Below are 23,198 nucleotides of genomic sequence, written 5' to 3'. Positions count from 1 at the left end.
AGTTGACTATTACATCAGGGCCTATTTTTGAGAAATTGATTTTCCAAATTTGCCAAAATTTTCCAAATTTGCCAAAATTTTCCAAATTTTCCAAAATTTTCAAAATTTTCCTAACTAAGTCAGAATACTCACGTAGTGTGGAAGAATCGTTTTTAAATATTTTTAAAGTACACAAAACCATATACTCCTACAAATTCGATTGCAGAGACGTAATTTTATTATCAGCGAGTTCTTAAAATTCAATAATTGGCTGAATTGTAGTTCTTCTTTGGACATTTGTTGCTTCAGTAAAAACATCGTTGAACCATTCCTGTTCTTTTGTTTTTCCACTGATGATAGGTCGTCTTTTTTTTTGCGCATCCACAAGGTAGTTGCTGCCGTGGGGTCAAACTCTTCCAAGCAGGTCATGTTACATTTAATGTACAAATAGTTTGATAGAGTTAGTTGGGAAAGAGAAGAACGATCAGGATTCTTAAACATGTTGTAGGTGCCTGATTAGAATTTGTTTCAAATGATTATCCGCATAACGTTCATTCCAAATATGGTAAGCTTACTGATAAGTCTTTCGACGTCCGCCGAATGAGGTTTCGCTGAAGCTCTGGCCAAAGCAATTTTTATAGTACGGAGGTTGTTGGGGTTAGGAGCAAGCTCTACAATTTTTTCCAAACATTCGAGCGTGTTTTTACAAGGAACGTCAATTAACAATGACGCAGCTTCATAATAATCAGAATAAAATTTGTTTTGGTCCAGATCACATACGAAAGCTTCATGGCAAATTTTCAAGTCGTCTGTAGATGTTGATGAATCTACTTTCTCGAGTGGCTTCATAGCGGCCAATAAGCTATTATCAATGGCCAACCTCGTACTCAAATTTTGTATTAGCTTGTTGACGATGAATTGTTTGTCATTTGCGGTGAATGGTCGTAAGTTGAAATTTTGGGTTTTCAATTCAATGTCGTGAAGGTATATTTGGTTACCTCGTTTTACACATTTTTGTTGCAAAGCTTCCTCCCAACCACCCTCAATCTGAGTATTGCTGCATTGTTGTAATTTGTGGATGAGCTTATTTTTATGTCGTGTGACATCTGAGAGCGTGATGTTGTCAGCTTGGCAAGCTTTTTGAAAAATTTTGAGTGAGTACAATACATTGGTTAGAAAATCGAAATAGCGAAGGGTGTCGTATTGAAGCCAGAACTTTAACTGTTGGACATCTTGGACAGATTCAAAATACTTTATTGATGCACGCCAGTTCCGTAATATAGCATTGAACAACTGGTAAACGTACTCAGTCCATCGTACTGCAAAAAACGGTGGATATCGCAGAGGTTTTTTTAGATTATTCTCAACAGCCTTATCCTCAAGTGCCTTCGTACGTTTACCAGATCCACGAAAGAATTTCGACAGTTTTCTTGCCCGAGCAATTAATTTAGCAATGACGTTGATTTTGCTGACTGAAGTCCAAGATAAATTGGTTCGGTGGGGTACACACCATATTGAAAACAATGGGGACTTAACCCCATCATCATTTCCTCAACGAAACACTGAAGGACTATTTTGGAGTGTATGCCAAGTGCAAAAGTAAATTCAAGTTTCTGGCCGGACAGGAGATGTTACTGGATGTCATAAGCGATTTTTGTAAGAAAGGTGTACCGACACCAACCACGGATTCTGTGGAAACTGTGCAAGCGATATGCGATGATAATTGTCCGGACATATCCAATAAGGAAGAACATTTGAGTGATCTTGGCCGTTCGCTGTCGAATTGGTTCTTCAACCAGAAAGAGCTTGAACACGTAAGTCGACTTAAACAAACATTTTGAAAGCAGTGCACCAACCAACTGATCAATTTTTTTTTAAAGATTCGTGAAGATGAATTCAGTTTCAAGATCGTTCGAAATTCATACCAAATAAAGCCTGATGGCTCAATTTCGTGCCGCGTAAAATGCCCTTTACGAAAATGTAAAGAGCCATTTACCGTTTCCTTCAAGAGCTACAAACGCTATCATAAGACTAAGAAACCAAGAGATTCTTCGGAACGTGCGGCGCCTAAATGGTATTTATCATCACTACAACATCATATATTACGGCAGTGCCCGCATATGATAATTGATTTGGAGAACAGTGACGGTGCTGGAAATCAGGCCGATCCGATCGATGTAGCTGTCGATGAGCAGATGATTATTAAGTCTACAGCTATAAACAGGCCCCCCAAAAGCGAATCTCGAAAAGAAGACACTGTATCGATGTAAAACCACCGAATTTGAAGAAACAAAAATTGAAATAACTTCAGAAAAATTGTGTTTAATTTATCGTCTTGGAAAATTTTATCTTATAATATCTTATTTATTCATGTATTTCTTTTCAAGTGAAATTTCCCAAAATTTTCCAAATTTTCCAAAATTCGCCAAATTTGCTAAATTTCCAAAATTTTCCAAAATTTGCTAAATTTCTTAATGAAATTTCCAAAAATAGGCCCTGTATTACATTATGTTTGTGATCAAGTCAGATGTGAGCTAAACTGTCCTTTCAGAATTTTCATTGATGCTACCTAGTGCTTCTTTAACTCTTTGGACACTCAAAATATATGGTGCAGATAATGAGAACTAACCACTTGTATGTTATGTCAATGATGTCAATCCACATAATCAAAAATGAAATTGAATTCGTTGGTTCAATTGAATGTGGGAAGTGTGTAGGATGTAAAAGTAATGCATCCTACAGCCCTAGTCATAATGTAATTGGTTAACTGTAAATGATATTGAGACCCCATTAGACCATTCCGTTTTCAAATTTCTTTTTTGCTTGTCCCCTTAATAGACTCGAAAGGAATCTGTATAACCGGACGGTAGACATAGTTGTTGCCGTCGTGTTTTGTCAATAGATAGTCATAAATCAATCGTAAACTTTTCTTAAAAATGACGTTTTAAATTTGAGGTTAAAGTTAAATATTTTTTGAAATTTGTTCACAACATGTTTTTTTTTCTTCACTATTATCGTTTAGCATCCAATTACCAAAGTTTTTACAAACAAAAAGTATTTGGATGTTCTGCAATAGACCGTGTGCAGTATAAATAATTTATTTTTAATTGATGTAGATTATTATTCTGTAGAACAAAAGTGTAAACAGAATATCTGAAAAATGTCTGCTTGATTTTATATCTCACTTTAAAAGCCGTAATTTGAATGAAACTAAAAGGATATCCGAACCATTCTAATTCATTCTAATTGGATTCTTACTAAGATTCTAATAAGTGGGATGGCATCGGGATGGCAACATTATTTTTCAATAATTTCTTTAAAAAAATTTAATATTTTTTTGAATGGTTTTCATGGTAAATCTTCTTTTTGTTGAAATATGAAACTTTTTTCTTCAAATCGCACACGCTCTATTGTAGCACCTATCGTAAATTTTCATCAAAAATTTGTACCCTTTTTTCGTAACTTTTAATATTTTTTATTTAGGTGTGATAGTTGTTGGGTTGGCTCAGAGTGACTCAAAAATGAAAGAAAACAAGTTTTTATTTTTTTTTTTTAAAAGATTCGGGCCTCAAATTTGGCTAAAATATTCATATTTTCCACCCTCCTTGGCGAACTTTGTCGAACATTACAACCAGCAAATCGTATCTCGAAATTGTTTCCGAATTAAGGAATTAAGGAGTGTAACTCTATGGACTGAGCACCCCGCGAAAATAGAGTTTACCTGTCGATAGAGTCACGCAAATATCCCTCATGTAATCCATCATTTTCGCAGGGGCCAAATTGATATGTAAGAATCAATTTTCGCATGGGGCAAGCAATCAATAAATTTAATACCATTTTTAACAGAAAACTGTTTCTATATCTCACGAATTCTTCAACTAAATGGAAGGGCCACTTGGTTGAAATAGTGACGCTAAGTTCGAAAATGGTTATATTCGGGTCGGCGCTTCGTGAGTTAGGGCTGTCTAGGTTTTTTAAAGTCTTTTGGGGATATCTACGGCAGAATAGGCGATGAAAGTGTAAGTGAAACGGCAAAAGATAGGTACACCTGACGAACTAATTTTAGAAATTATTTTCTGTTTTCAACGTTATTCAATCCACAAATACAATCCATATGAAATCACATTGAAACTAGCTCGAATACGCAAACACTTACGCGCGATACAGCAGTATCAGTATGAATGTGCGTAACATGTACGAAGTCTTATATGTAATTGAGAAAGTGTGGTATTGTACTTGGTATTGTAAGTAAAGGGAATAAAAATTTCTAAGCTAAAATTGATTGCTGTATTGTCGATACCGATCCAGGAAAATATTCAAATCGGATGAGTGGGCCGTAAGTTAGGGCCCCAGAAGTGAGAGGCTAATAGGCCCTAAACGTATTTTATATATAAATCAAGTAAATTTCATCCGATTTTCCTAATTTTTGTTTCATTTGTAAGGTAATCGAACACCGAATAGAATGTTGTTGACAAAATTTCGAATTTGAGTCCTTGGATTTAGACCCTTGTTTAGACCGCTACTAGGTCAATTTGAAATTTATGTTACATTTCAAAGGAACGTCGGACGGGGCTTCGTAATTGCGCAATTTCTAAGATGCACACATTTCATAATAATTTTACTTTAACTACGTTTACGGGCTAGATATACGGGTTAGTATGGAGCTCAGTCGCAGAAAACGCTCCGACTGTTCTGGTCGCTCGTTTCTTCGTCTTCTAAGCTCGTTGTTCCAAAAAGACTGATTTCCATAAAAGAGCGACAACATTCTATTCGGCCTTCGATTACCTTCCAAATCAAACAAAAATTACGAAAAACGAATGAAATTTACTCGAGTTCTATGTAAAATACACATAGAGCCCTAGTAGCATTTCACTTCTAAGGCCCTAACTCACGGTCCACTCACCCGATTTAAAAAAACTTTTTTTTCCTGGATTGGTATTGACAATACCTATCATTTGCCGTGTCATTAGCCCCGTATGAAGTACGATGCCGTGTGTAATTGATGGAATTCGAAGTCAAAATAGTGAGGCTAAGTTCGAAGATGGGCGATTTTGGGTCGACCCCTCCCGAGCTGGGGCCCCATAAGTGATTTAACGTTTTCCGAAGATATCTCTGGCCATTTAAAGGCTACACTTGTAAGTGATACGTCAAATGAAAGGTATTTACAATACCGATCGACGAAAAAAAAGTTTATGGAAATTGGATGACCGACTCGTGAGTTAGACCCCTTGGTGTGGAACAGGCACAGGGCGGCAACCCGTTTTTGCTTGAACGTTGGCCAAATTTGAACGGATTTAGATAGATTTTGCTTTATTAGATAGGTATTGACCGTACCAATCAGGGAAAAAAAGTTCATGAAATTCGGTTCACCGGAGCGTGAGCTAGGTCTCTTGGAGTGAGCTTATATGAGGCTACTCGGCCGTAGAGTGAAGGTGGTGTTTTTAGCCCCGTACGAAGTACGAAGGGGCTTATAGGATTACGATGCCGTGTGTAATTGATGGAATTCGAAGCAGACGGTAAGGGCAAAGTGTTTGCCTATGTTCATAGATGACGAATCCGCAATAAAAATTTGGTCCGTCTGTCCGTCTGTCTGTCACGTCGATATCTTGAGTAAATCAAATCCGATTAAAATTTTTTTTTCCCTGAAAGATAGTCAAAATAGTGAGGCTAAGTTCGAAGATGGGCATATTCGGGTCGGCCCTTCGTGAGTTAGGGCCACCTAAGTGATTTAAGGTCTTTTGGTGATATTTATGGCAAAATAAACGATGGAAATGTAAATGACACGGCAAATGATAGGTATTGTCAATATCAATCCAGGAAAAAAAAGTTTTTTAAAATCGGGTGTGTGGACCGTGAGTTAGGGCCTTAGAAGTGAAAAGCTACTAGGGCCCTATGTGTATTTTACATAGAACTCAAGTAAATTTCAATCGTTTTTCGTAATTTTTGTGTCATTTGGAAGGTAATCAAAGGCCGCATAGAATGTTGTTGAAAAAAAAAATTTGGGTCCTCGGACTAAGGCCGCTACTAGGGCCCTATGCGTATTTTACATACAACTCGAGTAAATTTCATCCGTTTTTCGTAATTTTTGTTCCATTTGATAGATAATCGAACACCGAACAGAATGTTGTTGAAAAAAAATTAAATTTGGGTCCTTGGACTAAGGCCGCTACTAGGGCCCTATGTGTATTTTACATATAACTCGAGCAAATTTCATCCGTTTTTCGTAATTTTTGTTTCATTTGGAAGGTAATCAAAGGCCGAATAGAATGTTGTTCAAAAAAAATTAAATTTGGGTCCTTGGACTAAGGCCACTACTAGGGCCCTATGTGTATTTTACATTGAACTCGAGTAAATTTCATTCGTTTTTCGTAATTTTTGTGTCATTTGTAAGGTAATCAAAGGCCGAATAGAATGTTGTTGAAAAAAAAAAAAATTTGGGTCCTCGGACTAAGGCCGCTACTAGGGCTCTATGCGTATTCTACATACAACTCGAGTAAATTTCATCCGTTTTTCGTAATTTTTGTTTCATTTGAAAGATAATCGAACACCGAATAGAATGTTGTTGAAAAAAAAATTAAATTTGGGTCCTTGGACTAAGGCCGCTACTAGGGCCCTATGTGTATTTTACATATAACTCGAGCAAATTTCATCCGTTTTTCGTAATTTTTGTTTCATTTGGAAGGTAATCAAAGGCCGAATAGAATGTTGTTGAAAAAAAATTAAATTTGGGTCCTCGGACTAAGGCCGCTACTAGGGCCCTATGTGTATTTTACATATAACTCGAGCAAATTTCATCCGTTTTCCGTATTTTTTGTTTCATTTGGAAGGTAATCAAAGGCCGAATAGAATGTAGTTGAAAAAAAAAAATTGGATCCTCGGACTGAGGCCGATACTAGGCCCTATGTGTATTTATACTCAATAAATTAAAATTTTATGGCTATTTGAAATTTTCGTTTTATTTGAAAGGAACGTCGTACGGGGCTTCGTAATTGCGCTATGTGCAATTTCTAAGATGTACAAATTACATAATAATTTTACTTTAACTACTTTAACCGGCGCATAGGCTTACGGTCAAAGTAGGGTGACAGACGCACTAGGGTCACGTACGCAATAGATATACGGGTTTGTACGGGGCTCAGTCGCAGCAAACGCTCCGACTGTTCTGATGGCTCGTTTGTTAATATCTCGAGTAAACTTTGACCGAATTTCATGATTTTTTTTTTGTTTGAAAGGTACTAACGAATGTAAAGCAGCCGTACTACTTTCCACCTCCTAACAAAATGGACGCCGGACTCCGGCCGCCATTTTGGATTTTTGTAAAATCAATATAAATCGGTGAAAATGATACTTACAAAGTCACTGCTCAGTGGGAAGTGAGTGGTTACGTGTGTGGGGTGTTTCAAGGATCCCAAATATGGATATCTATATATAAATATATATAGCTAGATTGAGCTATATAACGGTATAGATAGTTATTTTGAGCTATATACTAGCATATTTATCAGTAAATTGTTTATTTATAGGTAAATATAGGTTAATATAGGACTGAGGAAAGTGTAGGTCAACTTGAAATTTGTGTTACGTTTGAAAGGAACATCGTACGGGGCTTCGTAATTGCGCTCTGCGCAATTTTTAAGACGTACAGATTTCATAAGAATTTTACTTTAGCGACGTTTACGGGAAGAGTAGGGCTACGGACGACCTAGGGTCACGTGCGCAATAGATGTACGGGATCGTACGGGGCTCAGTCGCAGCAAACGCTCCGACTGTTCTGACGGCTCGTTTACATTTCCATCGTTTATTTTGCCATAAATATCACCAAAAGTCCTTAAATCACTTCGGTGGCCCTAACTCACGAAGGGCCGACCCGAACATGCCCATTTTCGAACTTAGCCTCACTATTTCGACTATCTTTCAGGGGAAAAAAAATAATTTTGAATTCGGATTTGATTTACTCAAGATATCGACGTGACGGACAGACGGACAGACAAAATTTTTATTGCAGATTCGTCATCTATGAACATAGGCAAACACTTTGCCCGTACCGTCTGCTTCGAATTCCATCAATTACACACGGCATCGTAATCCTATAAGCCCCTTTGTACTTCGTACTGGGCTAAAAACACACACACAGTCGAATTGAAGCTCTCTTATGGACGGTGGATAAGTAATGGCTTTATAAGTATGCTGTCTCAAACTCCATCAACTAATAATGCAGTTAATATATTCACCAAAATTACTCGACTACCAATTAACGCCGACTTGAAGTCAGGAGGCTTGTTATAATTTAGGTGAAAACATCCTAAATGCTTGTTCCATTCACGTAAAGAATCACATCACGATATCACATTTAATCTTGCAACTGAATCAAAAACGTCTCACACCCACGAACCACTCTTTTTATCACACAAAATATTGACTAAAAATAAGCACATGCCACCGAAATGAAAACAGGAAGATTTACAACTTAATTGCAATTGCCTGATTAGGAAACAAAAGTAGCGAGAATTTATTGTCATACCATTGGTCTTTGTGTCTAAATTTATGTATACTAAATATCCAAATTTTATCAATTCGAGCTTAAAACAAAAGCTCAAATAATGATGCATGGGTACGCCGTTATCTTGAGTCCATTCGAATTACCACATTATCACGCCCGCACGTTAGTTAGTATTAGACTGTGATAACATTGATTTTATGGAACTCAGCATCATAATGTTCGAAAATTGCGAAATTTAGATACCTCTGTTGCATGAAACGTTGTATAAATCTCGGTGTAAAGTACTTTATTAGGCTCACGATATGTATTATGACACACGACCATCTAATGCAGTAGCCACAGATCAAACGTGTACGTACATGGAAGTTGCAGTGGATGTCTTGGGTGATTTGGAAAGCTCTTGATACCAAGATTACGAAAAGTTCGGGTACCAGGCTGAAATCCTGTCAGTTTTCGAGAAAAGAGGGGGGGGGGGGGGGGTTTGGAGTGCAGTGGTTCAGTTTTTGACCGTTTTGGACCACTTCAAACCAAATTAGGGCAAATATTAATAATGGAATCGACAGAAAATTAAATTTGCTACATCTAGGAATTTTTTTCAGATTTCTAGATTTCACAGAGTGGGCAAAAAATGCGGTCAAAGCCAGAAAATATTTTTAAATATCAATATTTTCATAGTTTTTTTCACCTTTCAGGTAGAAATAATATTTTTAGCCCCGTACGAAGTACAAAGGGGCTTATAGGATTACGATGCCGTGTGTAATTGATGGAATTCGAAGCAGACGGTAAGGGCAAAGTGTTTGCCTATGTTCATAGATGACGAATCCGCAATAAAAATTTTGTCTGTCCGTCTGTCCTTCTGTCCATCTGTCCGTCACGTCGATATCTTGAGTAAATCAAATCCGATTTCAAAAAAAAAACATAGCTAACGCCGACCCGTACGAAACACTTATTCGTATCAAAAGCCTTTAATGTGAAACTCTTCATTTTCTTCTCTGCTGAAAAACTATTCTCCCTTTAAAATCACTTACATTATCCACTCTTTGCCTTGTTATCATATACAACTAAATTGCCGGAGGCAATATAGACAGCCCCGTACGAAGACAAATTTCATAAATTCCTATTTAAACAGCTATATACCGCTATATTTAACTATATTTCACTATAAATAAACATTTCACAGATAAATATATGCTATTATATAGCTCTATATGCCTGTATATAGCTCAATATAGCTGTATATAGGTATATATAGATGTCCGTATATGGAATCCCTGAAACCCCACACACATAACAAATTATTTCCATGTTAACAGAAACTCTCTAAGTATCATTTTTCCCAAGATATTTCTATTTTACTAAAATCCAATATGGCCGCCGGCAGCCATTTTGTTAGGAGACCGGAAATAGTACCGACGCTTTACATTCGTTAATACCTTTCAAACAAAAAAAATTCATGAAATTCGGTCAAAATTTACTCGAGATATTGTCAAAATACACCACGTTCACTGTACTTCCGAGTAGCCAGATAAGAGCTCACTCCAAGAGACCTAGCGCACGCTCCGGAGAACATAATTTCATAAACTTTTTTTCCCTGATTGGTACGGTCAATACCTATCTATTAAAGCGAAAGTAGTCGAAATCAGTTCAAATTTGGCCGACCTACAAGCAAAAACTGCTTGCCGCCCTGTGCCTGTTCCACACCAAGGGGTCTAACTCACGAGTCGGTCATCCGATTTCCATAAACTTTTTTTTTGTCGATCGGTATTGTAAATACCTTTTATTTAACGTATCACTTACAAGTTTAACGTTTAAATGTCCGGAGATATCTTCGAAAAACCGTGAAGCACTTATTGGGCCACAGCTCGGGAGGGGTCGATCCAAAATCACTCATCTTCGAACTTAGCCTGTCTTTTGACATTACCAAACGGGAAAAAAAAGAATTTTCAAAATCGGATGCGTTTTACTCAAGTTATCGTGCAGACAGACAGACGGACAGACGGACATTTTTTTTTCGCGGATTTGGCATCTCTAGACAACCACAATAGGTTTCCCCTTACTCAGTGAGTCCAATTCGACGTGTTACAAACGTATGCGTAAACCTATAAGACCCCAGTACTTCGTACGGGTCTAAAAATTTCAATGATAGATAGCCTCACTAAGTTCGAAGATGGGCATATTTAGGTCGGCCCTTCGTGAGTTAGGGCCGCCTAAGTGCTTTAAGGTCTTTTGGGGATATTTACGGCAAAAAAAACGTTGCAAATGTAAATGAAACGGCAAAAGATAGGTAATGTTGATACCGATCCAGGAAAAAAAAGTTTATTAAAATCGGGTGAATGGCCCGTGAGTTAGGGCCATAGAAGTGAAAGGGTACTCGGCCCTAAGTGTATTTTGCATATAACTCGAGTAAATTTCATCCTTTTTTCGTGATTTTTGTTTCATTTGAAAGGTAATCGAACACCAAATAGAATGTTGTTGGAAAAAAAAATAAATTTGGGTCCTTGGACTAAGCCCGCTACACGGCCCTAAGTGTATTTTGCATATATCTCGAGTAAATTTCATCCGATTTTCCTAATTTTTGTTTCATTTGGAAGGTAATCGAAGGCCGAATATAATGATGTTGAAAAAAAATTAAATTTGGGTCGTTGGACTAAGGCCGTAACTAGGCCTTAGGCCTCTCAATAAATTAAAATTTTAGGTCAACTTGTTTGTGTTACATTTGATAGGAACGTCGTACGGGGCTTCGTAATTGCGCTATGCGCAATTTGTAAGATGTACACATTTCATAATAATTTGACTTCAACTAGGGTGACAGACGCACTAGGGTCACGTGCGCAATAGATGTACGGGTTCGTACGGGGCTACATTATTGTTGCCCGGAAAATTCTCTATGAATATGGGGTGTTTAAAATGCAATAAAAGTTACAGGGTGGTTTTGAATATGGTATATAGTGTGTTTACTGAGGAACAGTGATTTTTATTTCTAACACATTTTATGACAGTTTTATGTAATGACGATAATGGAACTATATTTGTGCTGATAAGTAATTAGTAACGAATTGCTAGTGGCATCTAAGAAAAATCTTTTCGTAGGGAAATACTCAAAAAAACTTCGAAGTCTCATCAGTCTGATCACTTTTTTCTCCTATATGTTTTTTTTTATTTATTTGATAGCGCCGATATTTCTTATAAGTATAAGCATTCCTGAAGCTTTTTTGATAGTACAGGGTGTACCGTAAACTACGTCAACAACGAAATAAAACGAGAAGTCAGAACAGTCGGAGCGTTTGCTGCGACTGAGCCTCGTACGAACCCGTACATCTACTGCGCACGTGACCCTAGTTCGTCCATAGTCCTACTCTTACCGTAAGTCTACTGCGCCCGTAAACGTCGGTAAAGTAAAATTCTTATGAAATTTGTACGTCTTAAAAATTGCGCATAGCACAATTACGAAGACCCGTACGATGTTCCTTCCAAACGTAACACAAATTTAAAATCAACCTATTTCCTCAGTCCTATATTAACCTATATTTACCTATAAATAGCTCAAAATAACCATCTATACCGTTATATAGCTCAATATAGCTATATATATTTATATATAGATATCCATATTTGGGATCCTTAAAACACCCAACACACGTAACTACTCACTTCCCACTGATCAGTGACTTTGTAAGTATCATTTTCACCGATTTATATTGATTTTACAAAAATCCAAAATGGCGGCCGACGGCCATTTTGTTAGGAGGTGGAGGTGCTAGGAGGTGTTAGGAGGTGGAAAGTAGTACGGCTGCTTTACATTCGTTAGTAACTTTCAAACAAAAAAAAGTCATGAAATTCGGTCAAAGTTTACTCGAGATATTAATAAAAAACACCACCTTCACTGTATGGCCGAGTTGCCGGATATGAGCTCACTCCAAGGGACCTAGCTCACGCTCCGGTCAACCTAACTTCATAAACTTTTATTCCCTGATTGGTACGGTCAATGCCTATCTAATAAAGCAAAATCCATCAAAATCCGTTCAAATTTGGCCAACCTACAATCAAAAACGGCTTGCCGCCCTGTACCTAGTTCACACCAAGGGGTCTAACTTACGAGTCGGTCATCCAATTTCCATAAACGTTTTTTTTGTCGATCGGTATTGTAAATACCTTTCATTTGATGTATCACTTACCAGGGTAGCCTTTAAGTGGCTAGAGAAATCTTTGGAAACGTTAAAGCAATTATGGGGCCACAACTCGGGAGGGGTCGACCCAAAATCACCCATCTTCGAACTTAGCCTCACAATTTCAACTACCTTTCAGGGAATTTTTTTTTTGAAATAGGATTTGATTTACTCAAGATATCGACGTGACAGACGGACAGACAAAATTTTTATTGCGGATTCGTCATCTATGAACATAGGCAAACACTTTGCCCTTACCGCCTGCTTCGAATTCCATCAATTACACACGGCACCATAATCCTATAAGCCCCTTCGTACTTCGTACGGGGCTAAAAAAATAATTTTTTCGTGTTGTTAAATGAAGTAATGTCGATAGAAAGATGTTTTCTGATATCAGTGTTGAATTACTGAATGTTTCAATACTAAAGCTATTATAGAGTATTTTCGGGTCAGATTTAGAGGGAATATATCGAAATTTCACAAATTAGCTGGGATGTCCCTAAGACTATGTAGTGTCTTGAATAGGAATGATGTAGAAATGGGTGGATACTGGTTGAAATTCTGGTTTAATATCTAATGAATAAGGAACAATGACAGAAAGTATATAGTTGACAAAGAAATCAAAAGGAAAGGGTGGGATGTGGCTATTGCGTTCTTAAAGCAAAAAAAAGCATATGTACCGAAAGTATCTGAAGCACTCACTAGACAAATCAAATCCTTTTTTCCGGAAGTAACCGTTGCCAACAAGCCTGAGCAAAAACTGGATCGATACTATTCCAAGCAAAAAGATAATCTAGATGACGACCAACTGTCTGGCGTTGTCTATGAAGTAGACTGTCTCGATTGCGACACCAAATACATCGGTGAAACTGGCCAGAAGAAAGGCACGAGAAGACGACAGCATAAAAATTCCACAACCGATACTAACCTAGCGAAACCCAAAAAACACATCGCATCGCTTTGATTTCGAGAATATGAAAACCCTCGAACGAAATTCCAACAAAAAGAAACTACAGATCGTCGAAGTCAATCACATCATAATGAATATCGAGCGCACATGCAACTACAAAAATGACACGGCCAACATCAGTCCATCATACTTCAATCTGCTAAGAAAACACGCAGGTAAAGATAACCGAATAATCCAAACTAATAGGCAAAGCCAGTCCACCCTACTGAATACACACGATCGGTCCACCCTGCAGAATCGGACAATCCCAGTTGTTTGACACTCAGTGACATAATCTACGAGAGTGACTAGACAAGAGTGTGTGACTCAGTGCCATGTATTTGTTGTTTTTGTTTATCCCAGTTTGTTATCAACGTAAAATCCACTAAATAAGTTGACGAATTTTTGAAATCTAAATCTAACGAAAATAGGTAACACAGTTTTCCTATAGAATTGTAATGATTTGTGAACAAAACGATTTATTTTTTCTTGAATAAAGCTTTTTCCTGATGATGACCATGGAAACAGGTCAAAACGTTGAGAAATGAAAAGTAGCTTTTTCTAAAGCTAATTCAAAAACAATTGGCATATCACCCCAGCAATACAACGCTACTAGAATTATGATAACACATGCCAGCAATACAACAACCTGTTAACTAATCCATTTCATTTCATTGTTTTTTATAATTTAATATTCGAATGGATAATTCAAAGTGAATTTCATTTTTTTATTTCTTGTTCGTACCAAGTCATCATGTCTTGTGCAAGTTTGAACTCTGGACTTGTAACGAACAAAGTATTCGGTGAACAAATAAATGCTTTCGTCCCATTGATCAGCACAGGTGTCCCTTCAGATGCTGAAGTTTATAATCAAAATCGTTGTATGCAGTGCCCCACAAAGTCAAGAGAATGCATTGTTTTGAGAAATCAGTGATGGTGAAATCGCGGTTGGGTTTGTTTTGTTGTGTACCAAAATGGGATCAAAAATGACCGATCGAAATGACTCGTACGTTCAGTATTGTATGTACAATTTGAGGAACAAATGGTCAACTTTGCGGAAGTTATGATGAACACCATTTCCGAAAAAGATAGAAAATCTCACGTCCACAACATCGAAGAACGTTTCCGTTTGCTGAGGAAATACAGTGACTTGAGCTTCTAGATAACCATCCATCGCATGAAAGACAAACATGTCTCTATTTTTAGTGGGCCGTTTTTCTGACTTAAATGACACACGGAATGTTACTGGACGGTTGTAGCTGTTAACATATTTACTTAAAGATTTTTGATAGTAATTACGTACCTCGCGCCTACCGATAACTCTGACAATTGAGTTGGTGATTTATCACTTGTCTTTTCAGACAGACTTATTCCAGTTATTGTAATCGTAGTTGCTGGAACTTGATGTTGGCGTTTCCGTTGCTTTGATTGGTTGGTTGTTCCACGGATCAAACTTGACTTTCTGATTGTCGTTTTGATTGTTATTATCTTGATAAAGAACACAAGACGCTCTTAAATTGTTTCACAATATTAAAAAAGTACCTTGCTTGCGTTTCGGCGGCATCTTCAGATTTTTTACGAGATCGCTGATCTTAAGCTAGAATTAAATATTTTCTTTGAAGGAAGAAAATTGAATGATGTTCTTGAAAAGCTTGCTAAGAGAAGAATGAATGAAATTCCATTGTGCCACTTGTGACGCAAATTTTTTTTGAAATTTTTGCGTTTCGTTTTGCGAGTCGAAGCTGTAAGCGTCACCCCCACCGATTCATTTGACTTTTTCATTCTAACAAAAAATTACCAAATTTGGGCTTCGAAAACAGAGAACCCGTGAGTTTTTAGCCCCGTACGAAGTACTGGGGGCTTATAGGTTTAATATGCCGTTTGTAACATGTCGAATTAGAAGCAGACGGTTAGTGCAAAGCATTTGCCTATGTTCATAGATAACGAATCCATAATAAAAAAATGTCCGTCTGTCCGTCTGTGACCCCTGCTGTAAATCAAAACTTTTTTTGATAATTGTTTTTTTTTTCCGTTTGGTAGTGTCAAAAGAAAGGCTATTTTTATTTTTTTTATTAAAAATAGCTGGCCTAGTAGGACATGCACGGAGGCCACCATCGGGCCCATTGTGCCTACTATTGTTTTTTGCAGCACTATGTTGTTTCGACGAATCTTCCTGTAATACTGATGCGGTTATGAAAGCAGGACAGTAGCACAAGTAGTGCTCAGCTGTGTCCTTAGGATCGCTGCATTGTTCGCAGCCATTGTTTGCAGCTAGCATCCTCTCGTTTGCCGATAGTGGTTAGATGATTGTTAAAGCCAAAGTGTCCCGTCATTACCCCTGTATAGTTTTTGAGTCTCGTTATACTGATGTTCAATAAAAACTTCGAGTTCTTTCTGCTGATTTTTATGAAATTTTTGGCTTGTCTACAGTTCGGATTGTCTGTCCAGAACTTAATGAATTTGGTGTTATGGACTCCGTAATACGGAGTGATGTTATTTTTTGTCTACTACAATTGTATGGAGTACCCATTACAGGTTCGGGACCTATGAAATCTGTTTGTGCACCATTTTTCGCTAAAATGTCCGCTTCTTCATTTCCTTTAATTCCAGAGTGTCCTGGCACCCATATTAGTTTTACTGTATTACACTCAAAGTATATAAACACTGAAGGTAATGCAGACCCTCAGCGGATCAGAGAAATTACGGATCCAAACTTTCAGGTGAATTCATTTTCGTATGTTGTCTAACTTAGACTTGTGCAACATGACGGCCCTAAATCCTTACAATTCACCACTAGATACAACTTGGCGCAAACAAATTTTATAAATGTGCAACATAACGCCACTAAATCGTTCCAAATTTATCACTAGATGCAACTTGACGCAAACGAATTCAATACGTGTGCAACATGACAAAGCTAAAATTCACCTGAAAGTTTGGATCCGTGTGTAACTGTGGAGTGGATTTGCATTACCTTCAGTGTTTATATACTTTGATTACACTCAGCTAACTTATTTAGTAAGTTAAAGCATTCAAGAGTGATAGCAGATTTTATAACAGGCGAGCGTAACGCTTTTAAGACTGCTTGACTATATGTGAAGATACATATATCGTCATTAGTGTTACAATGTGCCTTAAAGAAGTAATATGTTTCTATAATAGCTCTCATCTCCGCCATGTAGATAGATTTACAATACCAATCGGCAAAAAAAGCTTTTAAAATTCAAATGACCGACTCGTGAGTTATCGTCAGACTGATCCGAATGGCTGTCGTCTGATTGATCCTTCATCAACGACGTGTTGGCAGATCCGGATTCAAGTAAGTAAAATCTTTTGGCACCGGAATTTTCAGTATCGACTGATAACGACAACTTTGAAAATCCCTCTTGTTTCACCGTTTCTTCTATCGTTGTCATTAATCTACTACCGATTCGCCTGTTTCGCTTGTTGTTGTCCACTTCTAAGCATTCAATAAAGAATTCAGTCCGGTCAAGTTTGTAGCCAACAACAACACCTACAGGACTGTTGTCCACAAAGGCGATGAATCCTGAGCATTCACAAGTAATTAATTTAATCGTTTCATATAGGCTTTCGTTGCTTTCCACCGATTTCATTAATTCGGCAGTTGAAGTGAATTTTCTTATTTCTAATGTATCCATCTTTCAGATAATTGTATCAAAAACCCACGTACGCTCACCTCAACTGCCAAACAACAACTGAATGTCTGCACACATTGACGACTCAATATATACTGACATTTGTACCAACATAAAATGTTTTATACAGCGTTCGGTGCACTGTGAGACATTGGAACGCGCAATTATTTTGAGTAAAAAAAAATGTTACAAAAATCCAATTTTCCAATGCAAGCACATAAGTAGAATGCACAATATGAGTCCAATTTCTAAAAAATCACAACTTACAAAAGAGCTGATACCACTCAAAACCAGTTACAGTGGAGGTGTGACGCAAGTCCTGTTATCCACTTTCAAAAAACTGATATCGGTGAAGGTGACACTTACAGATTCGACACGCCAAAAGATATGCAGCTGATGAGGAAAGCACGCGAAAGTTTAATCAACAACAGTTTTACCCGAAAAATTTTAGAAAGAAAATTATAAAAAAAAAAATTGCGTCATAACTGGCAGATGTTGAGGAAGGAAAATTTTTATCATTGTGAAATATATTGCTTTAAAGAATGGAATTCAAATGGAAGAAAGCCGAATCATCTGCCACTTTTTGACGCAATTTTTTTTATCATAATTTTCTTCCTAAAATTTTTCGACTAAAATTTTTGTTGATTAAACTTTTGCGTGCTTTTCTCATCAGCTGCCATTTGTGACGCATATCTGTAAGCGTCTTTTGCGTCACACCTCCACTGTAAGTGGTTTTGGGCGATTTATAATAAGTCGCGTATTATTATTTATACTAAATTTAGTAAGTTTAGAAAAGTATCAAGCACCGCAAACGAATTTTACAATTCTAATGTGGTTTTTAACTTATTTTAATTGATTTTAAGAAAAGTGAGTGAAGGGTCTGAAAATAGTTGAAAAAAGTGAGAAATCGAGCAAATAGTTCAACACTTTTTCAAATGTTGAAAATAGTTGGAAAAAGTGAGAAAAGTGAGTCCGTGGAATCGATCATTTCGATCTAATTTCGGACATGTGGGATGACTGGAGTACGCGTAACGAGATGTGTAACTCGTGATACTCGTAAGAGTAGTACCTACTTACCATAAACTTTATCTTACTCGATTTCAACTCGGATGAATCGTTTGAAGTCACAGAAGTTGGGTGCGTTATTACTGATGAACTGTAGAATGTAAGAGCAGGCCAAAAACAACGTTCCGATTACAATCCACATTTAATATTCTTTGATTAAAATTTATTGGACACATTGCATTGGAGCACACCATTACCGCTAATTTTGATGATGTGGCAAAGAGTGCACCACTTGAATCCCTGCTATCACGTAAGACATGAAGTCTGGAGAAAATTAACTTTGCGCTCCACTGAGAACGGATGAATGGTGCCGGTCTCTAAATAATTTTGCTGGTAAGGCACTCGTTCTCCACAATTTGGTTATGGATGGTCTTCAAATGGTTGCGTAAATTCCCCTTGAAACTGAATCGCTTCAAACAAACCGAACATTCGTACTTATCGCTAGCGTGCACTCTTCGGTGCGATTTGAACGATGATCGCCACTTAAACGTCTTTCCGCAGCCCTTAAAATCGCAAGTGAACCTGCGCTCGTCCGTATGGCGTGCCACAAAGTGATCGTTCAGCGCGGCAGCCGTAACAAATTTCATTTTGCACAGATGACAGTCATGACCGCGAATCATGTGCTTCCGTTTCACGTGATCTTGTAGCGAAAATGGAACCGGAAATCCTTCACCACATGTGTCGCACAGATACGTCTTCAGCTGAGTGTGCCTGGACAATATATGCACACTGAGGTACCGCTTCGATGCGAATACTTTTCCGCAAATATCACAGCCGTGGCTACCACCGTGATGCACTTCTTTTTGGTGTGCTCTTAGCAGCCTTTCCGTAGCGAATTCCTGCCAACACAGACCGCAAATGGTGCGATTCAAATTGGCAAGATTGAAGTGGACACTCTCCATGTGTGAATTGAGCAGACGTGGCACGTAGAATTTATGGCACACGCTGCATTCGGCCGTTCGTTTCCGTATGTCATCAGACAGCCACCCCTTCTCCTCTTCCTTTGGCACTGTTGGTAAACCAAAGTCAATGTCGTCATAGTCATCGGCATTCATTTCGGCAGCGGAATCGTCAAGGGCGTCTAACTCATCAAATGTCATGGAGTCGTCGACTCCGATTGGATCCGAGATGAACGGACTGTCACACTTCTCGATTTTGATGATGGGCTCGAATATTGCATCAAAGTGAGAATTTGTTGTGGGATCGGGAGCGCTTGTTGTCGTGGTATCCAGTCTGTCAACAAGCCCCAGCACCGTATGTCTCGACTCGTGATAGTATCGTTCGCTCGTTGACTTGTCCAAATCAAATGCATCGCCGAGGATTTCGAACTCTTCATCCAAATGAAGCTTACGCAGTGTCAGCAGCAATTTCAATTCGGGAAAGTTCCATTCCTCGGCCAATTTTTGCAGACGCACAAAACGACTCGTCTGCATTCCCGTATACAGAAGCGGTTTCCGTTTCATCAAAGCAACCGTTCCCTGTAACATAGGTATGATTGGTCGGTGACTCTGGTGTTCGTCTAGCTTCGTTATCTCATAAAATATGCCGCCCGAAACATTCGGCGGATCGTCACGTTCGGATTTAACGACTACGTTGTCCAGGCTAGCACTATTGTCGGCCACTAGTTTCGACGCATTTGACGACGTCAAATTAAAAACATTCGCCTGGCGTCGACGACGTTTGGTACCGAAATTGGGTGGTTGAAAACTGTGTCCGGTGTACGATTTGTAGTCGTCTAAGTTAAGGAACTTGGCTATTTCTTTCGGTACAATCGATATTTTGTTTTTGCCGATTACTTGATTCTCACACTCTCCTTGACTGTACTTCAGGAAAAATCGGTCTGTCGTCACTCTAGCTGGTCGCAGCTGCATATATTTGCGCACGAATTTCGCATACTCGCCGCTGATTACGAATAATTTGGCGATGTTCTTCCTCGGCTCTGGAATGTTGACGATAATTTCGGTCCCGTAATCCGTCAAATAATCAATTTTTACAGCTGTTAATTCTTCGCCTCTGCATCCGCCAGTCACGCCGAATACCAACATTGTCTGCAATGAAATGGGAGCAATTAGAATTGGACGGAATCGATTAATTTAGTCAAACAATGTCGTCGTAGGCTCAAACAATGAGCGAGGCTATTGGGTTTGTCGTAGGGAACTAAGACGATTAAGAGACTGTTTGCATGTTACTGAAGAAGAATAGATTTTTACTTTTTCAGCTTTTGGAATTATAGTGTTGGGGCTCAAGATTCCACCTCCCCATGGTCTACTTCTCCTATCTCCTATCTATTGAAAGGATTTACTAGTTCTTTTGGGTTCCCTTATGGACTTTTGAGATTTTTAAGTTAGTCATAAATTAGTTCTCCGAAATCCATCACCCCGCATGGTCCACCATCCACCCAAGTATTAATTAATTTCAAAGATTTGTGAGGTTTTTTTGGTTTTCTTCGAAACGTTTGAGAGTTTTGAGGTGGTAGAATGTTGGTTCATACAGCTCCAGCACCCACTCGGTCTACCATCTTCCCAGTTCTAGAATTCGAGTGATTTAGAGGATTTGTTTGAGGTTTTTATGAGTTCCCTTCTGTACTTTCGGGATTTTCAAGGTGGTAGTAGGTTGGTTCCCCAAATTCCATCACACCACATGATCCACCCAATTCACCGATTATTCAAGGAATTTGAAAGATTTCTGAGATTATTTTGTGTTCCCTGCTAGAACTTTGAGATTATTGAGGTGGCAGTAGGGTTTGTGTGATCTTTACGTGTCTACAATATGTTACGTTCTCCATTTGTTTACTGTGCCAGTCGTGCGCTGAGCGACATACCCAGTGGAAACTATGGACGTACTGGGAGCAAAACTCATGCGAATCTGACAATCTTTTCAAATCTGCCTGCGGTTGAGCAACAACTCAGATTATTCATCCATCAATTAGTGGAATTCGATCTTGGCAGTGGTTTGCAGGGAAAACGTATAGTGACCACCAGTCTTTGTTAAATGCTGTCCTTACCCGTTTCTACTAGGAGTCTGATTTTTTGTAAATGAAAAATTCCGGTTATGTGCGACATCGGTTAGTGTACTGTTGTCGACACTCCCTCATCTAAAATTGTCTTTTCCCGATCTGCCTTGAGTATATCAATCCCGTTCCGTGTGGGGGAGGTATAAAAACATGCAAGAGATCTAACAAGGTGAGATCGAAAATTCGGCAAAAAATTAGGACGGGATTTATGGACCTGACGTCCGCTTACCTTCATCGCCAAATAATCGTCATCCGGAGCTTCCATTAAAAATCGACTAATTTCTTCGGCACTGAAAACTTTGCACTTCTTGCGATCGTACGCAATCGATTTCTCCTTCAAGAAAGCGAGCAGTCGCTTGTACGCTGATATGTCGACGTTATTGTAACGGCCAAGCGTCTTCTTCAGCATCGAGTACATGCTCCACAAAGACGAACATTTTAACGTTTTCGATGATTCGTCGAAGTACGTCAGCAGAATGTCCTCGTCGAACGATGAGATTCCATTCGACTCCTTCCATTTGATGAATGTTTCGTATGTTTTTTGGTATCTGTAGTCAGTTTTGTGCGGTTGTTGTACGTCTAGCTGGGCTACGTTGAACGATTCCAGATTGACGGAACTTTCCATTTGTTTGTTTTGAAATGAACGTTCGGTCACACCAATTTAGAAACCGTAGATTTGTCCAGATATTCAGTCCGAATGCAAGAAATTGAATTGTTCGGTCAAAATATTTTGACAACGTTGCACTGTACGGTCGATTATCATTTATTTTTAGTTTTTTCTACACAAACGGCATCAAAATTATTCGGAAAGAAAATGTTTTGTTATTCACAGAACGGCGATGTTTTTATGTCTTTTTGACAGTTGTTAATGTCAGATTCAATTTGAATATGCGCCGATGCGAGTACGGTAACAATCCAGTGGTGAACGAAAGGTGGCGCTTTTGTATGGCTTTTAAATTTGAAATAAATAAAGGGATTTCCCAAGGTTTTGAAAGAAGATGTCATATGAGTGATCATGAAGGCGGTCTCAACAAAATTTTATCAATTGACTCGAAGGGGAACCCCAAAGCTGTGGCGATGCTACACATAATAGAGTTCTTAAGTGATAGAGATGGAGAAACGACAACCTATTGTTACATCTCGGGATCTGCTGTCAGATTCTTTTGTATTATCGATGACAGCAGACCCCGAGTTGATTTTCCATCTCGCGTTACTTAAACAAGTCAAAATTTCAGCATCCCTCAGTTCTAGAATGCAAAGAATTTGAAGAATTTCTGAGGCTTATCTTTTCGAATCTTGGGATTATTGATGTGGCAATGTGTTGGTTCCTAAAATTCCAGCACCGCACCGCCATGGTCCACCGACTTTCCTTTTATAGAAATTTGATGGTTTAAAGGATTTACGATTGTTTTTTGGGATTCCTTCTGTACTTTTGGGATTGTTAAGTTGGCAGCGTCTGCTAAGTCTTATGGGGTTTGGATGCACATGCGGTGAAATATGGGCACTTAAATCTTTCAATTTCTACATGTAAAAGGTACATATAAAAGTTTCCAATAGAAAATGCGTCCGATTTCGCTGGGCTGTTTTTCAAACGACCGAATTTTCTCATTTTCACCTGGGCTCTTCATTCCGTTCAAAGTATTGGAATCAAATCGGTCAATTTGTATGGCAATTCCATGGGTTCAAAGATTTATGTCGACGGTCAAATGACCACCAATTTTGAGGCTAATAACATAAAGAACGTCAGCGATTTTTCTGTAATTTAAGACCCCCTCCACCCTTTTCCGCACTTTTCCACTACACAAATGTATGACGGTCAAACTTTGGCTAACCCCCAGGCCTCTCACACCTCCTTATTTCCTTGATTTTC

General features: G+C 38.4%; 1 protein-coding gene across 1 annotated transcript; it reads right to left on the bottom strand.

Moving 5' to 3' along the window:
* Positions 1 to 18,438: 18,438 nt before the first annotated feature.
* Positions 18,439 to 22,201, bottom strand: LOC119085560. Its single transcript, XM_037195989.1, has 2 exons — positions 21,558 to 22,201; positions 18,439 to 20,363 (listed from the first exon to the last, which is right to left on the bottom strand). The coding sequence occupies exons 1-2, from the start codon at positions 21,951 to 21,953 to the stop codon at positions 18,633 to 18,635; spliced, it is 2,127 nt and encodes a 708-aa protein (XP_037051884.1). The 5' UTR covers positions 21,954 to 22,201; the 3' UTR covers positions 18,439 to 18,632.
* Positions 22,202 to 23,198: the final 997 nt, after the last annotated feature.

This window comes from Bradysia coprophila, unplaced genomic scaffold, assembly GCF_014529535.1.
Source record: "Bradysia coprophila strain Holo2 unplaced genomic scaffold, BU_Bcop_v1 contig_94, whole genome shotgun sequence".
Taxonomy (NCBI): domain Eukaryota; kingdom Metazoa; phylum Arthropoda; class Insecta; order Diptera; family Sciaridae; genus Bradysia; species Bradysia coprophila.
The sequence above is the reverse complement of the archived record's forward strand: the minus strand, read 5'-3'. Positions and strand labels throughout refer to the sequence as shown.

Bases quoted from the DNA above. Each gene is read 5' to 3' on its own strand.
- LOC119085560 (XM_037195989.1), bottom strand. From the start codon at position 21,953: ATGGAAAGTTCCGTCAATCTGGAATCGTTCAACGTAGCCCAGCTAGAC. The intron at 20,364-21,557 runs GTAAGCGGACGT...ATTTCATTGCAG, and splicing joins ACGATTATTTGGCGATGAAG to ACAATGTTGGTATTCGGCGT.